General features: G+C 52.8%; 1 protein-coding gene across 3 annotated transcripts in view; it reads right to left on the bottom strand.

The window, feature by feature from the left end:
- The window catches only part of SEPTIN5 (septin 5), a 60,648-nt gene that overhangs the window by 3,892 nt on the left and 33,189 nt on the right, over positions 1-23,567 (bottom strand). For 2 of the 3 annotated variants that reach the window (XM_074886962.1, XM_074886963.1), the window contains exons 2-10: positions 7,206-7,302; positions 6,591-6,677; positions 5,902-6,025; positions 5,596-5,730; positions 4,836-4,953; positions 4,418-4,519; positions 3,395-3,491; positions 2,053-2,188; positions 62-164 (exon numbers count right to left, since the gene is read on the bottom strand). In XM_074886962.1, the coding sequence (XP_074743063.1) occupies positions 62-164; positions 2,053-2,188; positions 3,395-3,491; positions 4,418-4,519; positions 4,836-4,953; positions 5,596-5,730; positions 5,902-6,025; positions 6,591-6,677; positions 7,206-7,302 (999 nt within the window). Of the gene's footprint in view, positions 1-61; positions 165-2,052; positions 2,189-3,394; positions 3,492-4,417; positions 4,520-4,835; positions 4,954-5,595; positions 5,731-5,901; positions 6,026-6,590; positions 6,678-7,205; positions 7,303-12,241; positions 12,347-23,567 lie in introns of those variants that run through there. The other variant, XM_074886964.1, reaches the window with a different exon arrangement.

Genomic DNA, 23,567 nt, shown 5'->3' with positions numbered 1-23,567 from the left:
GGAGAAACTCCTCAGATTCCAGCTCCAACGCCAAGGAGGCCTAGGCAGAAATAGGTCTCACCTCCTCATCCTTCATTTTGATCAGCTTCTCTGTCTCAGTGTCCGGTGTTGGGAGAGGCAGGATAGGAATCGGGCTTTCTATCCTGTTGTCCTGAGTCAGCTTGCTAGAGAGATGGAGAGAGGGGAGAAGCGGAGTCAGTCGTGGTTCAGGCTGGCTGACTTTGGTGGCTGTCACTCACAATGGCAGACCCGCCAGCAACACGGCAGCATGACCCAGCTGGGTGGAAGGGATGTGGGGCAATCTAGCCTGGAGGTGTGGGATGCACTTAGATGCAGAATGAGACCAAAGTCAATAAAAGTTTTCAAAATAGAAGCTTGTGGGTAGCTAACAGAGAAAGTCCAAGTCAGGCTTACACTGAGAGCAAACACAGAAAGGGCTGATGTTTCTGACCACCTTTTGTAACTGCATTGGCAAGCTTAGCAGAGACATTTACAGACAATTTATCTGGTCTCCTTTGTCTCATCTGTGCACATGCCTACACATATACATGGCACCAACACAAACAATCAGCATCCCTAAGTCACCACATGCTCACCATGGTCCTTTTTTTTCCAGGAAGATAAAACCAGGGGAGCAGTTTAATAACTGCAAGTCTGATAACAAAGCCTGTCATATTCAGGAGGTGGGAGATATGAGACACAACAGGCACAGCACAGCAGCACTGTGATGAGCGCTGGGGCTGCACACGAGTGCAGGCAGGGGACAGAGGAAGGAGGTAACTTTCTTCCAAAACTCAGAGGAGCTCTCAGCAGGTAAGGAGGAGGTGGTGGTGGCCAAAGACACCCGGGCTGAAACTGGAAATTCAAGATGCCACTTGCAGGCATTCACCACTTGGAGTCATCGTTGGCTCATTATTGAGTCAATTCCAGCCTTGGAGCTTGGGATCTCCTCACAAAACATCTCTAGAGAAGGACCCTTAACCCGCTGCTAGAAACGGCCACGCTCACTAGACTTGTTCACTGGCAAGGAACTAGCCATGGCGTGAGAAACGGTACCAAACTTAAGCTTTCCCTAAGCTGAGCACCGGCTTTTTCATCATGCTTTTCTTTTAATAGATACATAGCCTACCTAAATAGCAGCTGTGACACTTCTCACAGATCTCTAGCATTTAACATAGTTATTTTGGGACTCCATAATCTCACTGTTGAAAAAGACTGGCTCGTCTGCTATGCAAAAATACTGAGATACACTGTGTGTGAACAGAATGTACCAACCTGCACGTTTGCACACATGCACGACTGTTCCTTGGTGAAGTGCAGCCATTTCTGCTCTGCAACATGGCAGCACAGAGCTACTCCACCAGTTCAGGCAGGAAGTGAAGGGGATGGTTTACAACAGATGAGCCAAGACCTACTTAAGCCTAAAATTTGTCACCAGTATTTCAGTCATGGAAGGGAGAAGGAAAAAAAGGTTTCAAATGAGAAGCCCATGAGTGTTCTCTCTTCTATTTTCTGATCATTGTGACTAAAACCATAGAAAATCAAATGCAGTGGGAAGACAACGGAGAAATATCTTTGGGGATATGTTGAGTCTTGCTAATTGCCTGGGCTCTGTTGTCTAAGAAACAGCAGCATCCCAAGGGTCATGCTGTCATTTGGACAGAACTGCAGACTGCCTTCCTCTTTGGCAATACACACAGCCATCACTCACCAGAGAGATGGTTTATCCCCTGTTTCATTGGGCTGGATGTATTTCACCCAGTTCTAGGAACAGCTCTTCAAAAGAATCCCCAGGCCTATTTCCCAAGATCTGCACGGGGAATCCTCAGACAGGAACATGGATTCTCAGAAGCATCCCCACCATGGGTTCAGGCTGTGGGAGACATGTCTGGATTTGCTATTTTACTTCTCAGTACCATTCCCCAGGCTGCAGCCCAGCATGTCCTCAGCAGACCCACAGCCAACTGACCGACGAGCTGTTCTGAGAGCAACCCCAGCTCTGTAGAGAGTGAGACATCCCTGCCACCTCCAACAGAAGAGATGAGGACCCACCTGGTCATCTGCTGGATGCACTGAGCTCTGTAGTTCTCATAGTGGACATCGCAAGTGACATCCTTCAGGTCGTGCATGTGTGTCCGGATCAGCATGTTCCGCAGCTTCACAAAGTCGCAGTGTGCCTGGTTTTCCACTGTGAAAGCAACAACAGGAGAGTGGTTGGATGTCACACCTCACCAGCCCTCTCCAGGGAGCCCCTTCTCACCTCCCAAAACCCAGGCTGGGTTAAAACCTCCCCCACGGCTCCTTCCTCATCCTCCCCAGCCACTGCCTGGGGTTCTCCTGGCCCTGGCACAGTCCTTGATGATGCTCTGCGCTTCTCAACGCTGAGGCCAGGCTGCTGAAGTCACTGTGTTCCCAGGAATTTTTCTGGGTAAAAGGATTAATTAAGCACATATAGCAGAGCCCTGAAAGAGGATGCCATTCCCAGGTACATGGGATGTCACTGTTATAACCACAGTGAACAGTCAGTGCTGGAGGCAAACTGCTTGTCTCCTCAGAATTTAGGACTGATCAAAAAATGTCACGGTAGGCATAATCAGCCCCTGAGGGGCAAAACCATGAGCAGGCAATGGTCTGGAGAGCTGAAAGAGCTGCTGTTACCACAGGGAGCCAGGCTCCAGGCAGTGCTGCGGGACTCTGCAGGGAAGCATTGTGCCTGCTGTGGCCATTTCCATTTACCTCTCTGCGGGACTGAGGGAAGCCGGCTATGTCAGGCCCAGGGTTTCACGAAGTTGATCCCAAATGCCACCCTGACAGGCACAGCCCCCTCCGGAGCCAGCGAGAGATCAGAGCCAGCAGCTGGGCAGCCCAAGCAGCCAGCACCAGCCCACAAGTGCACACACAAGCTTTTGGGATCTAAAGCTGCAAGACCTTAAAGCAATGCACCAGCACAGGGGAGTGAGCAACAGCAGCAAAAGTCATTCCAGGGTTATTCTGCCTACGGGCTTTATGAAATTTCTCCCTTTAGAAAGGAAGAAAGTTAAGAGAGAAACACATTATGTATCAGCATAGCCTCCAGCCCAACTCCAGCACATACAGGAGCGGCAGCAGATGAGGGAGTGCAGGAGAGTTTATGATTCAGTTTGGCTGAGGGCAATGGCTTCTCCCCACAAACTAAACTGGCAATGCCCAGTCTCCCCCTTAATAAGAAGCCACAGACGGTCCCAGTGCCTCCGTCTCTACCCTACCTTGTCCCCTGCCACGTGCGAGGGGCAGTCAGTCACGGCTGTGCAGAGGTGAGCTCTCCCTGCTGTCCCTCTTCCAAGTGCCTGCCTGTCCCTCCGCCGTCCCTGCCTGCCCCTCGCTCACAGTGCTGGTTCCCAGGCACCACGCTTACCTTCCACAATGCCCCAGGGGTAGAGCCGTCCACGGACTCGCTGGCCTTTCGCCTCCACCACAGTGTTACTGCCAATGACGGCAAAGGGAGCGCTCTCCTGGAATGAGAGGCATCGCTGAGCCCAGCTCAGCACGGGGCTGCTCACGGATCCCTCCTCCAAGGGCCAAGCTCAGGTGGAGTGGAACAGGAGGAGGAAGGTGCTGGTAGGAAAGGCACAGGGACATCCACATGTGCCACACAGCACGGAACACCACAACCCAGTTGCAGAGAAAAGCCTAAGGCACTGGGATCTGCAGACAGCCTAATTCCCAGCCTGACCTTCTCAGTTGTCCTGAGGGAAGCTGTGTCTCTGTAGGTGCCTGCACCCCTTCTTTGAGGGGAAGCTCTACAAGGAAGCCAGAGCAGAGAGGCTGGGACACCAAGCAAGTGGGACAATGTAGGCCAAGAGCTTGTCCAGGCAGGGATGTACAGGCTGTGCTCCTTTCTGCTCAGAAGGGAGTCAAAGCCCATTGTACCTCTCTGACAGGAGAAACGAGGCCATACTGCATGCACACACAGGGCTGGCTCAGCTTGGGACAGGGTCAGGCCTGGGCTGCTGGGGCCTCCAGACAGGCCTGTATGATCATGTTGTCTCCCCCCATGCAGCTAAATGTGTCACAGTGGTGCCTTATCACTCACAAATCACTCCTCCTTGCTGATGGCATCACTCAAATAGGTGCTTACAAATGCTGTACAACCCAGCCTTTGTCTTAAACATACAGGCTGGGGTAGACCAAGGAAAGATTGACACTGCCTGGTGGGAGAGCAGAAGTGCCATGTCTTCATGCCACACTTGACTTCATGGCATCAGCAAGGACATCGGCACTTTCTCCAGGCCACCTACCACGTGACCCAGTGCAGGCTGTCCCCTGGGTATCAGTAGCACAGGCCTTTGGCACACATAGGGCAGCTCTGGCTCCTTCTGGAGCAACTGACACACCCATGAGCCTGACTTCCAAGTCCCCTGCTGAGCAGGTTCCTTACCTTCAGCTCTCTGTCTTGCTGCTTGAATTCCTCATCTTCATCAGAGTCACACTCAGGAAACTGGTACACTTTAATGCCAAATTTGTCAATCTCTTCACGGATCTGTGTCCATGCAAGACAAAATCAAAAGGATGCAACACTGAACAATACAGAAATGCTGGGTTTATTCCCTGTTTGTGCTACCATGGGTTTGCTATAGCCTACAGATGGCGAAAGGATTTGATGTTTCTTCTAAAGCTGGCCCCTCTGCAAACACCACTTCCCTTTTCACAGCAGAGCACTGCTGCAATTAGATTTGCAGGTACTCTGTGTGTGTATATATATATATATACAGACCACATACATATATCTATATATATCTCCCCTCCCTCCTCAGCCCACTCCTGTCATCACATCAGGTAAAGAAAGAGCATCTTACCCTCTCCTTTAGTTTCCGGATCTCAGAGGGGATCAGGCAGTCGGCTTTGGCAATCAGAGGCACGATGTTGACCTTCTCATGCAGAGCCTTCATGAACTCAACATCCACAGGCCTCAGCCTGCAGCAGGGACGAGGAGGGACATGGTTAGCAAGGACACACTGGGCAGCTCTCCCTCCAGGAAAAGGACAGCACCACCATAAGAACCTGCGACAGCACTGGGACAGCCCTCAGCCAGGGCTGTATTTTCAGGAAAACTGTCTCAGATTTTAGCTGCTTAATGTCTCACAGACACAAGCTGGGTATTTTCTCCCTTGCAGGCCAAACACTGCCCAGGCTACAGCCTGGGGCCTCCCTCCAGCTGTCCTCTGCTGCAGGCAGCCAACACAGCTCCTCTGGCTGCTTCAGGCTAGGCTGGCACACGAGCCAGCAAGGGGCAGGGACTGAAGGCAGCTTAAAACTCCCCTTCCTACCCACCAGTCAGGCTTAGCTAGATAGGAAGATACAATGTGTGGCATTATTTCTCCTGATTTCCAAAAGAGTCTGTAAGGCCTGAGGGAGATCTACTCTGCCTGAGCACAGGCAGTCTGTTGTGCCAGCGAGGGAGGTGGTGTGATGCTCAGCCGAGGGAGAGCATCCAGACAGCTCTTCTCCTGTGCCAACAGCCCTGCCAATGTACAAGCTGCTATAAGGCAATCCTGGGGCACAAGGGTCTTCCCTCGAGACTGAGTCACACCCCAGCCCTGGAGTGGGGGCTCTCACCCGTGCCCGAAGGGCGAGATGAAGTAGAGGCAGCAATGCACTCGGTTGTCCTGGATGTTCTTCCGGTTCAGGCCGCTCTCATCACGGAAATACTGTTCAAACTGCTGGTCGATGTAGTCAGTGATGGGCTTCCAGCTGGGAAGGGCAATTCAATCAAAACAAAATCATGTGTTTAACAGAACAGTGTCTCTTAGGGACTATGAGGCAGCATCATCCCCTTCCCACTGCCAGACCCCCTTCCTGTGAAGCACCACAGAAAACAGGCATGGCCAAGGACTAGGAGGAAGGCAGCGGTGGCCTGCTCACCACTCAGTGTTGTTAACAGCATCTCCAAAGCCTGGTGTGTCCACTATGGTCAGCTTCAGCTTGACACCCTTCTCCTCAATGTCCACCGTGTGCTTGACGATCTCCACTGTCTGGTTGATTCTCTCTTTGAACAGGAATACATGAGTTAAAGCCACGCAGTAACACTGGGGATCCCCACTCACACCCACGACAAGCTGGCTCTCTCCTTATCACTGAGCACAGGGAGTAACATGGGTTTGAAAAAACCCTAATCATCCACTAAGGAGCCTCAGGGGAGTGGTACTGTGGGAGGCCAGCAGCAGGCAGGCAGACTCTGAGAAGATACACAAACCTCTGAAGTGCTCATAGCCCAGCTGTTCCGAACATTTTGTCCAGTCACTTGGGAAGGGGAATCCCTACCACATCCAGCACCCAAGAACAAATGACAAATTTCAACATTTCAAAGGGCTAGTGCTGCTCTGCAGCCTCATCTTCCCTTTGTAGGACAGAGGAGCCCTACAGCCAAACCCTTTTTGCTCAAATACTAGTGCCTCTGCAGCCAGCAAAGGAGAGCAGAGCAACAAACAACAGGGCTGGGATCCAGCCAAGCCTGTAGCTGCTGCTGAAGCAAGGAACCAAAGCACTAGCCCTTAGGACAGTCTAGATCTGTGGGCACAAGAACCGTTCACCCCGCTTTGTCCCCAACTTACCCTCTGCATTGAGGAGCTTTCTGTCTTTGTAGAGATCTGTCAGGAACAGGCTATTCACCAGCGTGGATTTGCCCAGACCCGACTCTCCTAATTGACAGAGCGCAAAGGGGAGGAGGGAAAAGCAAGTAACATGACCCACTAATTGACTTACAAATGAAACTCTGAACAAGGCTTTGAATCCTGAGCCAGAGGAAGTGAGAGAGACGAGCTGTCAGAAGCTGTTTATTGGCATTACATTTTTTCCATCAGTGGGAGGACTTTTGCTGCAAGATGTCTCAATCCTTGTACAAATGTGATCTTCCCAGCTCCTCCATCCTCCCTCTCCTTCCTTTCCCTCAGTCCCTGGCTGGCCCTGCCTTCACCACCCAGACCAGCCACAAGTTGGAGAAGCTTGTTCCAGTGGGTTACGAGTAGTCAGGAGGGGCCCAGTCCTCCTCAGGGAACTGTCTGACTGCAACACAGGCTGGGGAGCAAAGCAAGGTCTGAGACAAGGACCAGAACAGAGCGAGGGGAGGATCCAGGCACTGAGGGAGTACCTAAGGGAAGTGAGGACAGCTGGTCCCCTTCACACACCCACCATGTGGCCCAGCCACCTCCATCCATGGGCAGTCTCACCTGCGACCATCAGGGTGAAGTCGAAACCTTTCTTCACGGATTTCCGGTGGACCTGGTTCGGCAGAGTGGCAAAGCCCACGTACTGCTTCTCATGGTCCTGCAGGGCAGAGGTGGATGGGAGCAGGTCAGGGTGTGCCACCTCTCCTGCTTGAGCCTTACACAGCCACAGAGGTAGACTCAAAAAGCCCCTGAGGCAGAGCCAAGGGTCAGAAGAGAGGTTAGTCCCTGCCCTGGCAGTGGTGTTAGGCAGGGCACGCACCTCCTCTAGGCTCAGGGATTCCTGCCCTTCCTGCAGGTGGGCATGGAGGCCACCTCCTCCCAGCCACAGCTCGGCTGCTCTCACCAGCCAACACGGCAGTTGACAGCAGCCTCCCAGCATGGAGAGCACAAGGGAAAAGGCACATCATGCCATTCCCACCAGAGAGCACATCTGGGGCTGCTATGACACACAACCTTCCTAACTTTGATTTTCCTGCACAGTCACAGGCTCCCTTCACAGCAGGGTCACCAAATGTCACCTTTCCCCAGGTCTTTCAGAGTCATTTCTACATCTCTCCCTTCAGAGGCGCATGTGGTACATGATGGAGAGCTCTCTGTAATTAGCACCCCAGGGCTTGTGGTATCCAGAGCCATGTCTAGAGGAAGGTGCGGTGGCTTGGCTTCTGCTTGACCTGAGAGGGGATTATTTCTTGCTGTGTCACAGCCACCCCTGGCTGAGTAAGGAAATCCTGAGCAACCTCTACTGTTATTTCTGAAGAGATGACAGTTCAAGGAGCGTGGGAAGATGCAGAATATTGATAACACAGGTGAGATGCTTTTGGTGAGGGTATTATATATAGTATTACCAGAGTGTTACCTACTGCCTAAGCACCCCCCAGACGCAGCCCCCCCATCACTGAGCACTCTCGTACAGGATGAAAGCTGCAGTCACCCCACAAGCATGGCACACGGTCTGTACAAGCACACTAAGTGCACACAAGGAGTGACATGACCAGTGGTGTGTTTCACAAGCACACAGTGTGCCTCCCGCAGTCAGGAGCAAACACATAGCCTGCGCTGCACCCCAGGGGCACACACCCTGCTCGTGCAGGGTACGTCCCAAAAGGTGAACACAGCTCATCTACAGGATTCAGAGACCTGCTCCAGGTACTGCCCCTAGGCTGGGCTCAGCACATGGTCTGGTGCTCACAGCTCAGGCGGCTGTGGGTAACTGTGGACTACACAGCCCGGCCACTCCATCCATTCAGCCTCCACCTGAGCACCACTGGTCCTCCACAGCCCACATCCCCACAGCAGTGCATTCCCAGGCCCCACTGCAGAGGGAGGGTGTGCACGGACCCTGGCAAACACCTCCCTTCTCACATACTTTCCAAGCTAGACCCAAGGGGAAGCAGCCGTTCACAAATGCCTGAGCTAGAGACATCATAGATTCCGCTTTTCAACATCACTTAAAATAAACATACCCCTGGGATTCACACCACAGGCAAATCCACGGAGCCAGGAGTTCCTCAAAGCAAGCCCCAGATCCCACCCAGCCATGGATGCTTTCAGGCATACGGCTGTCCTCACCCCGCGGCTCTCTGGTACTGGTTCTCCAGGCACAGCAGGGACAACCTCTGTTCCTAAATTTAACTATCTCCATTCCTGGGGCACACATTCAAAGAAACACAAATTACAATCCAGTGTGTTGAGCTTAGGGCAATGCTGACTCGCACCTATTTCCATACTGCAAGTGGGCAATGCAGTCCTCTACAGCCTCTGGCTGCATGCCCACACGTGTGAGCATCCTCGGGCATCATCAGCCCTTGGGCATCCCCTGGTATGGACACGCAGCAGGGAGGACACAGAGTCTTCTCCTCCCAGTTTATGGCTGTTCTGGAGCTGCCCACTCAGATGGGACAGACGTGGCTGACGGCCATCGTGGCCCGAGGACTCTGTTCTTTAGCACGGTCACTGCCTTATAGAAATTTAGGTTTGGTTTGGGTCTCAGACTTGGTCACTTAAGCCTTAAAAGACAGAGTGACTGTGCGCTCTGGTCTCCCTCACCTCACCCCCTTGCTAACATGGCTGAAGTAATGCCGTTTCACCACCCCACAGTCCAGAAAGGCAAGAAAGGACGAAACAAATGAAATTAGAGAAGTGGGGAGAATTAGAGTGCCCAAAGCACTCCACTGGCAGCTCTAATGGCTGAGCTAAAAGGCAGTGGGATCCCAAAGCAGCCGTGCAGCAGTGAGACGCCAGGGTGAAAAGTGATGGCTCTGATGAGCTGCACGTGGCAAAGCAATGCCTGCCTGGGAACACTGCAAACTGTCACCCAAAAGGCTCAGGAAAGGGTAAACACAAGGTGTGCAAAACAGCGTTCGAAATGTGATAATGGCAAGATCAAGAAAACAAGAAAAGAAAGGCTGTTTCCAGCCTGTGTCCCTCAGTGCCAGGGCTGCCTCCCAGCTGCTTTGCTTCCCAGTGAAACACATCCATGAACACAACCAAAGTGCACGTGTTACAGCCCGTACAAGGACCAGTATTGCTCAGCGAGCAGCACAAATATACAACATCCTTCCCCTTGCACTCCTCATACAGCCAAGCTTTGGGTTGGAGCAGGAAGAGACCTGCCCCAGTCTTTACCAGACTTTGGAAAGACAATGATCACCTGCTCTCTCTAATGACCTGATATGTTAAATAGTACTAGTAACACGCTAATAAAAACTGTAGCTGAGGCTTGGGGTGTGTTTCTCATATTTTCTTTGGTTTTTAACATAGATGACTACAGGCTGACAATGGAGACACAGGGGAGATGAGCTCTGGTGCAACTCCACTCAGCCAAGTGTAACAGGCTGAACCTGATCTCTTGTTTCTGTTGTGTCCAACCAAGAACGTGTGGATTTACTGTATCTTCAGTTACTTCCCCATAGCTCAGTGGAATCACGACATTTGAAATGAGCAAATCCTGGCTGATGCAGGACATGACTCATGTGGTCATTTCCCTCGCAGTAAGGAAGGTCAGTGCTGAGGGCAATACCAAGAGAAGAGCTTCCCTTGCAGTGGGAGGCAGCCAGAGTCACAAGGGGAAAGGGCCCGTCCCCAGCCATGCCTCCCTCTGACCAGCCATGGACACACTGCAGAGCCCTGCCAGGAGCCAGTGGCCAGCAAGTCTGCCAAGAGTGAAGGCAAGAGATGCAGAGGAAAAGTGTGGGGAGGGATCCCCTTCTTCTAACAGCCTTCTCTCAGGAGCAACAGCATGGTCCCTGCACCACAGCCAGCCTAGACCCACAGTTCCTCATCTTGGCTTTGAGACACCCCAGCCATGTTCAGGCACCGTGAGAGGCCTGTGCCACCATCTCTGCCAGTGTGCCAACATCAACACCGCACTTAAGGAGCCCAAGTAGCCTCCTGAGCCTGCTGCTGCCTTGCTCAAAGCTCTACACCGCCCACCATCTTTGTTAGGACCCAACACGGACGCTATCTGCAGAGCAACTACGCACGGGACGGAGAGTGCTGAAAGGGGCAAAGAGGGCTGGGAGGGCTACCGAAGGAGGCAGGTAGCTTTCCAGGTTGTGAAAAGCTAAAATCCATTAATTAGATGAGAGACTTGGACTGGGTGAGTTCCTCGAGGCATCACAGCCCCCTCCGCATGCTCCTGAGCCTTGTGAGCCAGCTCCCATCAAGCTGACACAAGCCAGGACAACCGGCTGCTGCACTGCGCTTCCTCGCCAGCCCCAGCTGTTGGGGAAGGGCCCCAGCCAGCTGGGCCAGCGGCACTCTGGCACGAGGAGCCCCTCTCCCCACTGCCTCCTCCACGTGCTGCCTTTGTTCCTGCTGGCGTGTCGGTCCCACACACCTGGGAACATGCCCAACACACCGCAGCAGAGGCCACCAAGAGATGTGGCCAACCTTTGGGGCCCTGTTACAAACCAAAGCACCCCAGGCCAAGCAAGACACATCTGTACCCTCCCTCAGCACACACTCGCTGGTTCACCAGACATCACTGCAACACACCATGTCAGGGGTAGAAACATTCTGAATCTGTTGCACAGAAGAGAAGCCATCCCCAGCACCAGTGTCTGCAGGGCTGTTGGTACCTCCAAGGCAGGGTACACAGCACAGCCTCCATCACTCCTGTCCTTCCTGATTCCCTCCTCACCTCTTTGGTGGATGTGCTGTTTAAATCAATCCAGATCTCATGTGACTTCACCATTCAGCCTGGGGATAAATGGGGCCTTGCTGGGTACATTCAAAAGGGCTAAAATAAACATGGTGGGACCACAGAAAATTTGAAGAATAGCCCTTAACCCAGGTCTGGAGCAAACCCCAGAAACGTCAGAGTTTGTGCTGGGATCCTAATGCCCCTGCCTCCGCTTCTTCGGGGGGGCCCTCCTGGTGTTACAGCCTACAGCACAAGGCACCAGCTCCCTCCCGGGCAGCCCTTCCTCCAGCCGTTCCCGTCTGGCCGCCACATCTGCGTCTGCAGGAACCAGCACAGCACAGCCCCAGAGAGGAGGCCGACCCTTCGCTTTCTTTCATTGCCAGAAAGCTGCATAAATTCATAACACAAACATTCCCCAGGGAATCTCCCTTGTACATCTGCTGCCCTGGGCCTGGGGCTGAGCACGGGAGTATCAGCAAAAGCACTCGCCCACCAGCATTTGCTACAGCAGAAGGAAAACCGGCTCGCAAAGCACAGCATTAACATGATAACACAAACCAGACTGTGTTTGGGCACACACGCAGCGCTAACTCCTGCCCTGAGCCCCGCCAAGCACACACACGCCATTCAGACAGGGAATCACTGCATCAAATAACCACACAAAAATATGTCACGCATCTCCCAGCTGTCCAACACACCCCTCGGCCCTGCGCCTGCAGGGGCTGCTCCCCTCCTTTCTGTCCCCGCCATCTCTCCCCTACCAGCGTCTTTCCGCTCCTCTGCTCCTCAGAGGTCTCATCTTGTGCTGCACACATCTTCTCCGGCACCATCCTCCCCCCTCCTGTCCCTGCTGCTCCCTGGCTCACACAGTGCTATAAATACATCCCCGTACCTTCAGCTTGGCCGGGTGGCTTCGCTGTGCCTGCGTCCGGGGAGAAAGCAGCCGCTCCACTAACCGCTCCTGAATAATGATTGAATCCATAACCGCGGCCGGCAGGACGGACAAGCCACCGTGGGCCAAGAAAAAAAAACCCAACCCATGTGTTCCCTCCCAGCCTTCGCTAAATCCATGCGGCAGCCCCCCCGCCTACGCATGCACACACACGCAGGGCTGGCTCAGCTTGCCTCAGCGTGGCGGCCCGGCGAGGCAAGGCGAGGAGGAGAGGCGAGGAGAGGCGAGGAGAAGTGAGGAGAAGTGAGGAGAAGCGAGGAGGCTCCCATGGCAGCTGCCCGGGATTTCCTGCCTCCGCCTGTACTGCGGGAGGAGCCTGCCAGCAAGGACAAAAGCCACCGTGGCCGCTGACCAGAGCCAATGTCTCTCGCTCTGCCAGTGTCCCATAGAGAGTTTCCGCACGTACTGGATGCTGTCCCAGCCATGAGTCTGACTCCTTTTGTCAGATGGAGGATTTCTTAGATACCCTGACTGATGCAGCCGAGACAAAGGTTCGCTGCAAGGAAACCTGCTCTCAGCAAAAATGTGCTGCTTCTGGCTGTGTGTGTGAAGGTCTAAAACATCCAGAAAGCTCCCAAAAAGCAGGGTCCAAACTTAGCCCCCAGATCCTAGTCCTGGTTGACGTGGATCTGCCTCCACATGGTGCAGGTCCATCTGCTGTCTAGTCAGGGCTCTATTGCAGCCTCATCTCTGAATCCAATTGGAATAGCAGCTGATGTATTCTGGAACCTTACAGCAACCATTTACGCTATGGTTGCTATAACATTTCAAAATAAAGAAGTATCTGTGTATTTGTTAAGCATAAAAACCCAGCCCAGCAACAGCCTAGCATGCAGAGAAAAGTCATTCAGACCTCAAGTTTGGGTTCTGAACCTACATACTGGACCTGCTTCACAGCTCTTCTAATGCAGCCATAGAAACTGAACGGAAATTTATTTGAAACGGATAAAAGGTGATAATTTCATATTATCACATGATTCCAGAAACTGGAAGGTTAATATCACAGCATGTATAATAAAGTCACACAAGATGGCAACACTGGTGGTGCTGGAGGAACCTGCCACTTGCCACACGGGTTCCTAGGCAGCTTTCTGCTCGCAAATGGGGAAGGACACAGACTGCAGCCATGCTCCTGCCTTGCTCCCAGTCAGAGCTCCTGTTGCTTCTCTGGGAACTGCAGGTCTCCAGCAGTGGCTCCACAGAGCACCTGACCAGCAGGGCCTCCGCTGGTCACCCTTGGGCCACAACCCAGGGCCTCCATCACACATGCCAAGTGTGGCTGACACCAGGTTCTGCTATAAGGTGCCAAGTTACTGCCAGGTCTCCAGTGACCTGAAGTCTGGGGGCAGCTGTGAGAGTGGAAAGGTCTTAGAAACACATCACATGCTGAAAAAAATAGAAGGAAAATGAGGAACAGTGTTTTACCTATGCTGCCATCCTGCAAGCTCAGGGAAGGCAACCTCAGAAGTTGCAGGCACAAGGTCCTAAAGGCTGAGAAAAATACATGGAGGAGAACTGGGAAACACTCCCAGAGCAGGAAAATTCCCACCATATAGTGCTGTCATACCGCATGCACAAAGACCTTTTCCAAACCACCCACTCTGCCAGCAGCATCCTTAAATTACACCCACTGGGTTTTGTTCCCTATTGTTTCTGCACGTAACAGTCAAGCGGAAGGCCTGGACTGTGATCCAGGTGTGGCAGGAATTGTCACCTCTCAGAACACATCCCCATTCTGCCTCTGCTTTGCAGCACTGCTCCATTCCTCGGGGAGCCAATAAGCCTACAACGGCCTCCCAGCCCAGTGGTAGGCCAGGCCATGCTCATGACACTTTTTTTTTCCCTCCTAGATTCACAATACCTAACCCTTGCTTTCCTGACCGGAGGACTCCACCACCAGGGTCTGCAGCTTGTGCATGACTGAGGAGCAATGAAAGGTACCACACTGTCTGCACTGGGCAGCAAGAACAATGGCTGCGGCACACCAAAGATGTATCCAAACTTACTTTACATAACACAGAGGTTTCACCAGTCCTTCCACACCATGAACCACAATAGCTGCAAGCAAACCCTCTCCAACCCCCACGAATTCTCATGGCTTGGTAAACCCTTGTCTGAGAACCACAGGCCACATGGCCACCAACCACAAGCGTCTTCCCAAGGCGCACGGAGACATGTTGTGTCCCCACGAGCCCACTGCACCAAATCAGAGCATTCTTCTGAGCTGGGATCACAGATGAAGTCAACCATGATTTGGTTGCAACAAAACCACAGTGTTGTTGATGGCCCCAGGAGCCATGCTGACAGTGCAGAGAGGAACAAGGAGCTACTGTCTCCTGAGTGCCTTGAGCTCTCACACATCACACATGCTCTCAAGACTGGCAGCCAGGGAGGAATTCCAGCCAGAAGGCCATGCCTGGGAACACAAAAAGCAGATTAAGAAAAGACACCCAGAAGGGTAGGTCTTGGCTACAGAGAACATCTTAAGGCTGAGTGCCCATGGCTTTCAACATGTTGAAGGAGGGTCAACTGGTCCCAGACTCAGCCTCCTCCGCCTCTCCTAAAGATGCTCATCTTTGTTCCTCTCCTGCCCAGAGTCACCAAACCAGAAATGATGGGCCAAGAAAGGACACATTTGTGTCCCTCCGATGTACTGCATGACACACCCAGAGCTGCTGGCTCATGTTGGTCTGTGTGTAAACTTCCCAAAGACAGCCAAGCCAATCTTATTTTGCTCCTGACCTTTGTGACTGCACCCCTCTCTTTTCACACAGCCCCTGGAAATGCCCAGTGTAAACCCTGGCCTGCTCCTCCAACAAGAAATCTGATGTACAACATCCTTAAGAGAGGAAAAATAGCACACAGGACATCTCACATGCGGTGTGCAGCAGAGCTCAGCAGGGAAACACACTTCTTTGCCCTTTCAATATCTAGAGCAAAACCAAAGTGTTTTCTTCCACTGGCTTGTGGGCCACATGCACCTCTAACCTCCCCTCCAGGCAGGTGCTAGCAGCAGCAGCAGCTCAGGGTGAAGCTGACAGCAGAATCCACGTTTCTGACTGTCAGAGCAGAGCTCTGCCTGGTCCCAACCTGCCAAACACTCAGCAAGGGAGACACAGGCTTGAGGTGCACCAAGTCCATCCCACCTCATGGACCAGCTTTTCTTTGTCAAACTGTGACAAAAAAAGAGAAAGCCAGAAAAATCATCAGTGAGCCTGGCACCTTCGCGTTGCTGCTGTGTTGACCATTTGCTCACTAATAACAGGGCCTTGGCAGAGCCAAATCACGTGCCCACCCTTCTACAACATCTCCTTTGGCTCGCTGAAGCCAGCTTGGGGCCAGCGTAGCCTCAAGGGCTGCTCTGGGTGGGGGACGCAGCACGTGTGGGTAGTGCCCTAGCAGCGACAGAGCAAAATTTTACTTTTCCCTTTGTTAGAGGGGATTTCTAGCCTGCAGTGCTGAAGATGGGCTCTGAAAAGAGGAGAGAAAACACATTATCTCATGTTTTTACATGTAAACTCACAGACGGCAAAATTCCTCACCAGGCAGCTGGCTGGAGAGTAGAAATGCTCCCTGAGAGCAGCGGATCAGCCTCGCAAGGGCAGGCGGGGGCAAACTCCCACACTGTTCTGCACTCCACACCACCAGCCGGGGGAACAAAGAACTAGGAGCCATGCTTCACCCACAGCGCTAATTGAAGGCAGACACAGGGCTGTGCTATCGTACAGTCATCAGAGCTGGAAGCGATACACCCATTTAAGAAAACCACCCAGCACTCAGGACCTGGCAGCAGCGACAGGCAGAGACCAGCCACACAGAGCTCAGCATGGTGGGTACAGGCGGCTGCAAATGCAACGAGCGAGGAGCAGAAAAGATGCGAGGTTGAGTGAGGAGACACCAGCACAGATGAGAGATGGGGATGCGGGCAGGGAGAGGAAATTCTGTCCTCAGCTAAACTAACACCATTCTGGCCAGGTTCCAGCCACAACAACCACAGCACCACTCACCTTCCTCCCGGCAGCCCCCAGCTCCCCTCAAAGCGGGGCTTCCACCTCAGCAGCCTCCACACTCAGCCCTTTGCACGCTCTTAGCTGTGAGGCTCAGGCCTCCTGGACTGCCCAGAGGGATGCAGACTGGGGGGTCACCACCCTGATGCAGCTGTGACATCTGTCAGACAGGGGCACGGACACATCTTTTGACCTCTCAGCAATACGCTGTCAGTACTGACGGTGACGTGATCTCACTGTAAGCCCAAGTCTTTTGGCTCCTCTGCTCTGCTGCTACGAGTAGCAAAGATAATATGAATGGGAGCTCGATCCAGAGGTCCAGGTGTGGAGAGCTCTTCCCTCACATCAACCAGAGCATCCAGGGGAGGGAGCACAGTGCAGGGAGGCAGGACCCCAGCCAGCTCAGAGGAGAGGTCCCCCACCTGTGGAGGAGCTGGTTTCTGGCAGAGATGCTATGGCCTAAGGACCACAGTGTTCAGGCTCCAACCTTGGTGAGCAGCCAGAAGCATGTCATGGAAGGAAAATCTTCAGCCTGGTCCAGACAGATGCTCTTCAGCAGCACAGAGCCAGGCAATAGGATCCCATCAGGGATGTACTCAGCCAGCCTGGCCTGCTCAGAGAGCTGGTGAAGCTGTGTATCCATGGCTTGGCAGGCTCAGAACAGTCATGTCGTAACAGCATTTATGTTTTTTCCTCTGAAGCAGACAAAGCTATTTTCAGAATTTCCCACAGAAGGGAAATTTGTTTTCTGGCTGTTTTCTACCAGGATGGGAAGGGCAGTTCCAGAGGAGCCATTTGCTCAAGTCAAACAGGAGCAGCAGCAGGCACTACACCCATCCCCACCTTGGACCAGGGCAATGGAGGCTGAGGAGGCAGGTGCCTTCCCTGAAGGTGCACAGCTGGGAACCTCCACGGCTCAGTTCTCACCTTCTCCTCCTGCTGCCTCCTCTCCCACTACGTGGAAAGTCAGTGCTGACTTCAGACAGATAAATCTCATGGGTATCACAAGGTTTGGACTCTGCTGCTTCATCACCAGCAGAGCTGCACACTCATCCTGAGGTTCCAGCCGACCTGACCCAAGAGAAAATGCCTTGCTGATCTAAACTCTGATGATTAATTTAACCTTGAACTTGCAAGCAAGGCTCTATGTAAGTGGTTACTGGGAGCATCAGAGCCCTGTCACTTCAACCAGGCTTCATCCTTTGATGCTCAAGGAAGAGAAAGGTACCAGACCAGAAATGCAGAAATTCCAAAGCACAGGATTAATCTCCTGTACGTACAAGTCCCACAAGAACAATCAACACAGCAATCAGATCTCCTGTCTTTTACCTACCCCACGGGTCAAGCTTTAATTTCCGCTCAAGGATCACTGCTACTTTGTCCACATAATCCCTCCAGAAATCTATCAAATTCCATTTTAAAGGTATTTGTGCTCCCTGCTTCCACTTGAAGTACCTCACGATTCCCAAGAGGCACTGTGTGACTCACACGATGCCTCCAATCCAAGCTCTAAAAAAGGACCAAGGACCATAAATTGCCTCCTGCTTGTTTACACTCGTGATTCCCTCTGCAGCAAACTCCCGGTTCTTGTCACACCCAGCTCCTCTGCTCATCATTTAGGATAATCTGCAAAATGTAACACACTGGGCAGATGTGGAGCTGGCTGGAATTCTTCCGCAGCAGCACAGGAGGAGCCACTTCCACCCAGATCTTCCCTGCTGCGGTACCGACATGTTCCACGCGAGGGAGATGCTGGCCCGCAGACGAGCGGGTCCCGCGTGGGGACGGGGCTTCGCCCGGTGTCGCAACAGGGAGCTCCCACGGCGGCTTCCCCTTACCAGGGCCCGACAGAAATCAATTTGCTGATCAAAGCTGCAACCCTCGTTGCTTCCGCCTCACGCAGGGTCGCAGGCACTGGCACCTCCAATTGCGAACGCATTCAAAACTTCAGCAAAGGACAAGGGCTTCCAAATTTAGCCTGTTCAGACAGGAGGTGAAACCAGGCGGCACAGGAAGGTCTGCAGCAGTCTCTCAGCACTACTTGCTGCTCATCTTTCCCTCTGCTTCATCCTCCAGCTCTGCAGCACAAACCAGGCTTAAATAGATTCCCTGCCTCTCAGCTCAAAGCCACAGCTGGGAAAACCAGAGAAAGGCAGAGCAGAGCCCTGCCAGCCCTGGGAAGCTGGGAACAGGAACACTTGGGAGACAAACAGGTACACACTGCTCCATGGCACGGAAGCTGGCTGGGCTGGGAGCTGCTTGGTGGAAGAGGGTGGAAAATTATGGTGATTCATCCTCCAAAATGGAAGGGCACTGCTTCTCCAGCTCTCAGGTTCTCCATCCAAATGACAAGAGCATCAGCAGTTTTGGAAGCTCTTGATGCACATTAACATACATGAACAGAAAAAGGTTGGGGACAGGATCCTACAGAAGGTCCACTTTAAAGTTATAGGTAGTGGTCCCAATCCTGCGATCCTTACTCACCGAGTAGTCCCTTTGAAATAGAGACGACTGCTCACGTGAGTAAGGGATGCAGGATCAGGCCTGTCTACCAAAGAGGCTGAATCCTGAGCTGGAGAGGACATCACGGCCTCTGAGCATCGCGAGACACTCACGCCTGGTCCAGCAGGGGCTAGTCCAAGGGCATCGCCGGGGAAGACAGTCCACGCTGGGGCACCACACCTGCAAACAGTGCACCGAGCACAGACCATGGAGAGCAAGGCAGTGGACAAAGGAGGCTCGAAAAGGGATGCTCCACCCAAGCAGGGATGCTCCTGGTTCATCCCCAGTATGTCCGTCTCACAGATACTCCCAGCTTTGCAAGGAGGTCCTTCTTAACCCTGCTGTCCTCCCAGCAGGCTCCTGAAAACAATATTGCGAGAATGAAAGCCAACTGTCTTGGGACAGCTCCCAACCTGTCTGGGTCTCCCAGCTACAATTAACATAACTTTAGGAGTAGCTGATGCCCACAAGAGAGGAGAATAAGCCCACTCCTAGCTCACCAGATCATTTTTAATTCCATTAGTTAAGGGGAAAAAGACAACTCTCTACAGAAACCTTCAGTCCTAGTAGGCACCCAAGGAGAGGAAAGCCAGTCAGCCTGTGTGAGGAATAACCCCAAAAAGTGCTGCAGACTGCACCCTTCAAGGCCAGACAGACTGCTGCTTTCCATGACAAGCAGGTAGAGGCACCTCTTCCTTCCTAGGGGGTCTGCTGCAGGTCTCCATCCAGTGCTCAGCCCCCCAGGCTCTAGTCTCCCAGCCTCCCTCCCGGCTGTCAGCTGCCCCCATGCAGTCACACTGCGGTAACACAAAGCACAGTCCTTGTGCACACTCATGGAGATGGCAGAGGCGCACGGGGACCTCCATCTTCCTTCTCTCGCCCTTGGGCTTGCACCACCAGCCCACTTGATCAGGACGAGCTTGCTGAGAGGGTGCCAGGCATTTACCCTCCTCCCTTTGCACCTGCACAGCTCTGCCTACTCTCCACCGACACATGACACAGCCGTAGCCGGCTGCAAAGTGCTGTCCCTTGGAGCCTAGCACAGAGCAGTGTCCCCAGCGAACGCAGCTATGTGGCTTACAGTCTCACCCGGCTCCCTGCGATGAGCACTCAACCATCTGCCATCCCAGAAGGGAGCCCCGGGAGCCTTTTTCCCAGCCCCACCATATGACCAGACTGTGCAAACCTCACTGCCCACATCAGTCTGCCCAGGGCTGGGGCCTGCATCGGGACTAGTGTCTGTCTTTGCAGATGGATAATTAGATTCCCTTTCCATTTCCTTTTTCCTCCTGATGGTTTCTCAGGCTGGCAGTTCCCCCGCAGCCCTGCACAATCCAGCAGCATTAGTCAGAGGGAAATTCTGCTCCCTTCCTCTCCTGGATGTTGCTCTTGGTTCAATATAAACAGCAGAATGAACTGCGCAACATTTGAGCACTTCATTGCAGAAGCATTTGTCCTTTTCAGCCTGGTAAACACGGCTTTCCCTCCCATACCTGCACCCTGCCCCTTCTCCACAAGTGACACCAAAAATGCATGTGATTAAAATGAGTGTGATGTTGGCAACTGGAAGCAATTAGCTGATCAGCAGGAATAAGCAATCAGCTACAGTGGGGTTGCAGCACACCTCAATTTATGAGCCGTGGTGTAAAACACTCCTTTTGGTTAAGGCCTAAAAAAAGCACACCTGATTATTAGCAATGGTGTGAGATGCTCTCAGAAAAAGATCATAACACTCTCCTGCAGGAAACCTGAGGAAGAGATGGAGCAACAATGAAAATGGGGTAAATCAACACAGAGCTGTCTCTCAGATCTCCCAGAAAAGGGAAGGAGTGTGTGCCCAGGCAAAGCATCCAGAGATCCTCACTGAGCATACGAGATGTCTGTCCTTCTCCCCTGCCACTAAGCAGTGGCTTCCTGGGAAGCAGCACTTGTACCTGAAGTCCTAATGGTTGCAAAAGCATCCCCAGGACCTGCAGAGATGCACAGCCACATCATCTCCACCTGACAGACGACAGCAGAGGAGTTATCCTGCTGGGATTTACAGCCCTCCCACAGATCACCCCTCACAGGAGATGTACAGACTGAGGTTTTCAGAGATGATCTGTCAGTTCTGACCTCTTATACCCTGTAACATCATGTGTTCTCCACAGGCAATGCCCTGAGCCCATGCAGAGCACTGCAGGTCTCACAACCCTCCGGCGCAAACCATCGAGAGACTTCCAGCAGCTCCGCATCACTGCCTGGGCTGGGTAGTTTCTGCTCTCCACCTGGCTGCAAAAACCAAACTGTCACCTGCCCATGGAGGAGGCTTTGAAAAGACTTTCAGAAGATTTCAGGAGCTTGCTGCTGACTCTCTCCCCCCAGATCCATGCCAGCCCATTGCTGGCTGCCCACCAAGCACTGGATGGAGTGTCACCCAGCTGTGCTGCTGGCAGGCTCGCCGGCCACAAGGACCGAGACACTGCAGCCGTTGAGCAGTCAGTGCCTCTTCCACCATTTGCAGCCTGGCCAGGCTTCCCAGGGCCTGGCACACCGCGCACACCAGTGACTGCACCGGATCAGTGCTGCTGCTGCACAGCAGCAGCGCAGCGCGGTGCTCCCGAAGGGAATCACAGCCCCGGCTGACCCGGAGAGGTCCCCAGCACAGCTGTGTTGTGGGCCACCAACACAGCTGTGGGACTGGCCAGGCAGATACAAAGCCTGGCAGCTTGCTGTATGAAAGAAGAGAAAAGGTAAGGGCTGCAAGGCAGCAAATGGCTGTGCTCGTCCCACACTTCAAAGACTGTTAAAATTTTTTACAGCCCAAGGCTTGTGCAGCTCAGGCCAGTGGAGAGAGGCTGGGGACCAGGACTGTTCCCCAGTTCCCTGTGGCTGTGCAGCCATCCAGTGTTCACATTGGCTCCTTGTACCCTGCCAGCGCAGACACCAAGGCTGTGGCTGGGAGGATGCTGTCAGAATAATCAAAGAGGGAAACAAGAGATGCTCTCCAACACCTTTTTCTCCCCTTCTCCCCCACCTACTTGCTCCAGCAAACACCAAGCCTGGTTACACCTCTGCTGCACAACTCACCTCTTCTCCGTGCCCTGCAGCATGACTGGAGTTTCACATTTTATTAAATGCTGTGATGATGGGAGAAAACTTCAAGTCAGTGAATATCTAAATCAAATTGTGCTGTCAAAGGGAATTTAAACACAGTTTCTTCCAAGCTTAAGGGTAATAGTAACTGCTGAGTGTTGTTTCTCCTTATCAGAGATGCTGACGAGTAGAGAAAAAATTAGAATAGTTAGTCTGAGTTTGTAGTGAAATAAAGCAAAATACCTTCTTGGATAGAGAAGTATCTGGCTCAGAGTCTTAGCAGAGACTGTGCTGGATACCAGAGCGCTACCCATGCCCTTCCATAGTGCAGGTGTGATATGCAAGGTCTGGAACTCACAGTAAGGGTGACCATACGGATTATTTACCAAGACTGATGGATGCTGACAGGTCCCAATGGCTCTGTGGTACCCAAAGGAACACCCTCTCTCTGAGGCTGCTACAGGAAACACCACAGCTCGCAGGTCTGGGAGGTCAGCTCAGCAATTGCAGTGCTCTTGCAACAGAGGCAATAACAGGCACCCTGGCACAGAGCCGTGAGCCAGCATGCCCTGTCAGCGCAGCAGCCTCGGTCTGCTTCGGTCCAGCCCTAAACTTCATTAGCAGTTTTGCAGCAGTGAGAGATTCCTGCTAACCGCTGAGATGACGCCATCTGTTTCCACTTACGTGCTGGCTCACAGGAATGGCTATAGAGCAAAGGACTCCAGAGAGACTTTGCTCTCCTGAGCACACGGGGACTGAACAGCCAGCCAGTTGGGACAGACACAGTCTGAATTCACCCTCGCCAAAGCGACCTAGTACCTCCCTTCTGTGCAAAGTACACACCTGGGGGGCACGGCAGCCCTCCCACTTTGGTTCTGCTATCAAGCTCTGTCATACACCCACCCACAGGCCACTTCCCTGCAGGCACAGAGAACCTGCTCCCAGCAGACAGCACAACTGCACTGACTTAGCAGAGGAGGAGGGATTGACGAAGCTGTTCCCACATCTCTTGGTCTGCCCTCTACAAAGCCAAACGCAGTCTGCCACTGATAAGCTACAATCCCAAAGTTAACAGCTACCAGGCCGTCCTTCTATATCAGGGCTCTGCAGAGATCACACTGTGCAGAGAAATCTTTGCCTAGACACCTTTTTCATGTATTCATGTTAATGTATGCACTGCTTGGGGCAACCATGTACCTACCTGCCCCAAAAAGGGGCAAGACGTGCCAGCGGTGCCTGTGCAGCCCTAGACAGCACAAAAGCATAGAGCAGACAGTGGAGATAAAAAATGGCAGCGTGTAGTATGGGAGTGTCTGGGCGTCTTCTGAAAACGGTATCGGGAGGAGAAAAAGGATAAAAATGGGGGACACCCTGTGTGGGCAGGGCTAAGGAAGTATTGGCCCTGTCTGTCAGCTGAACTGCAGGAGGAGGACTCTGCTGCCTCGTTTTACCGGTCACACCTGCCTCAGGAGGGAAAATAGTCCTCTTGCTCAACAGGAGGTTTCATGCTTTGAAACAGATTGCTTAATTCTTGGCAATTTGAGTTCGGCAACTACCCTCTTCCTGTGGTTACTGCTTCCTCTCTGAGCACACACTGTTTTTCAGAGTCAGAAGAAACATCATGCTCCTCTCAGCCTTCCCCCTGGCCCTGCAATTCCCCTCAGTGATTCCTCCTTTTGGAA

This window comes from Strix uralensis, chromosome 17 (genome assembly GCF_047716275.1).
Source record: "Strix uralensis isolate ZFMK-TIS-50842 chromosome 17, bStrUra1, whole genome shotgun sequence".
Classification (NCBI taxonomy): Eukaryota; Metazoa; Chordata; class Aves; order Strigiformes; family Strigidae; genus Strix; species Strix uralensis.
The sequence above is the reverse complement of the archived record's forward strand: the minus strand, read 5'-3'. Positions and strand labels throughout refer to the sequence as shown.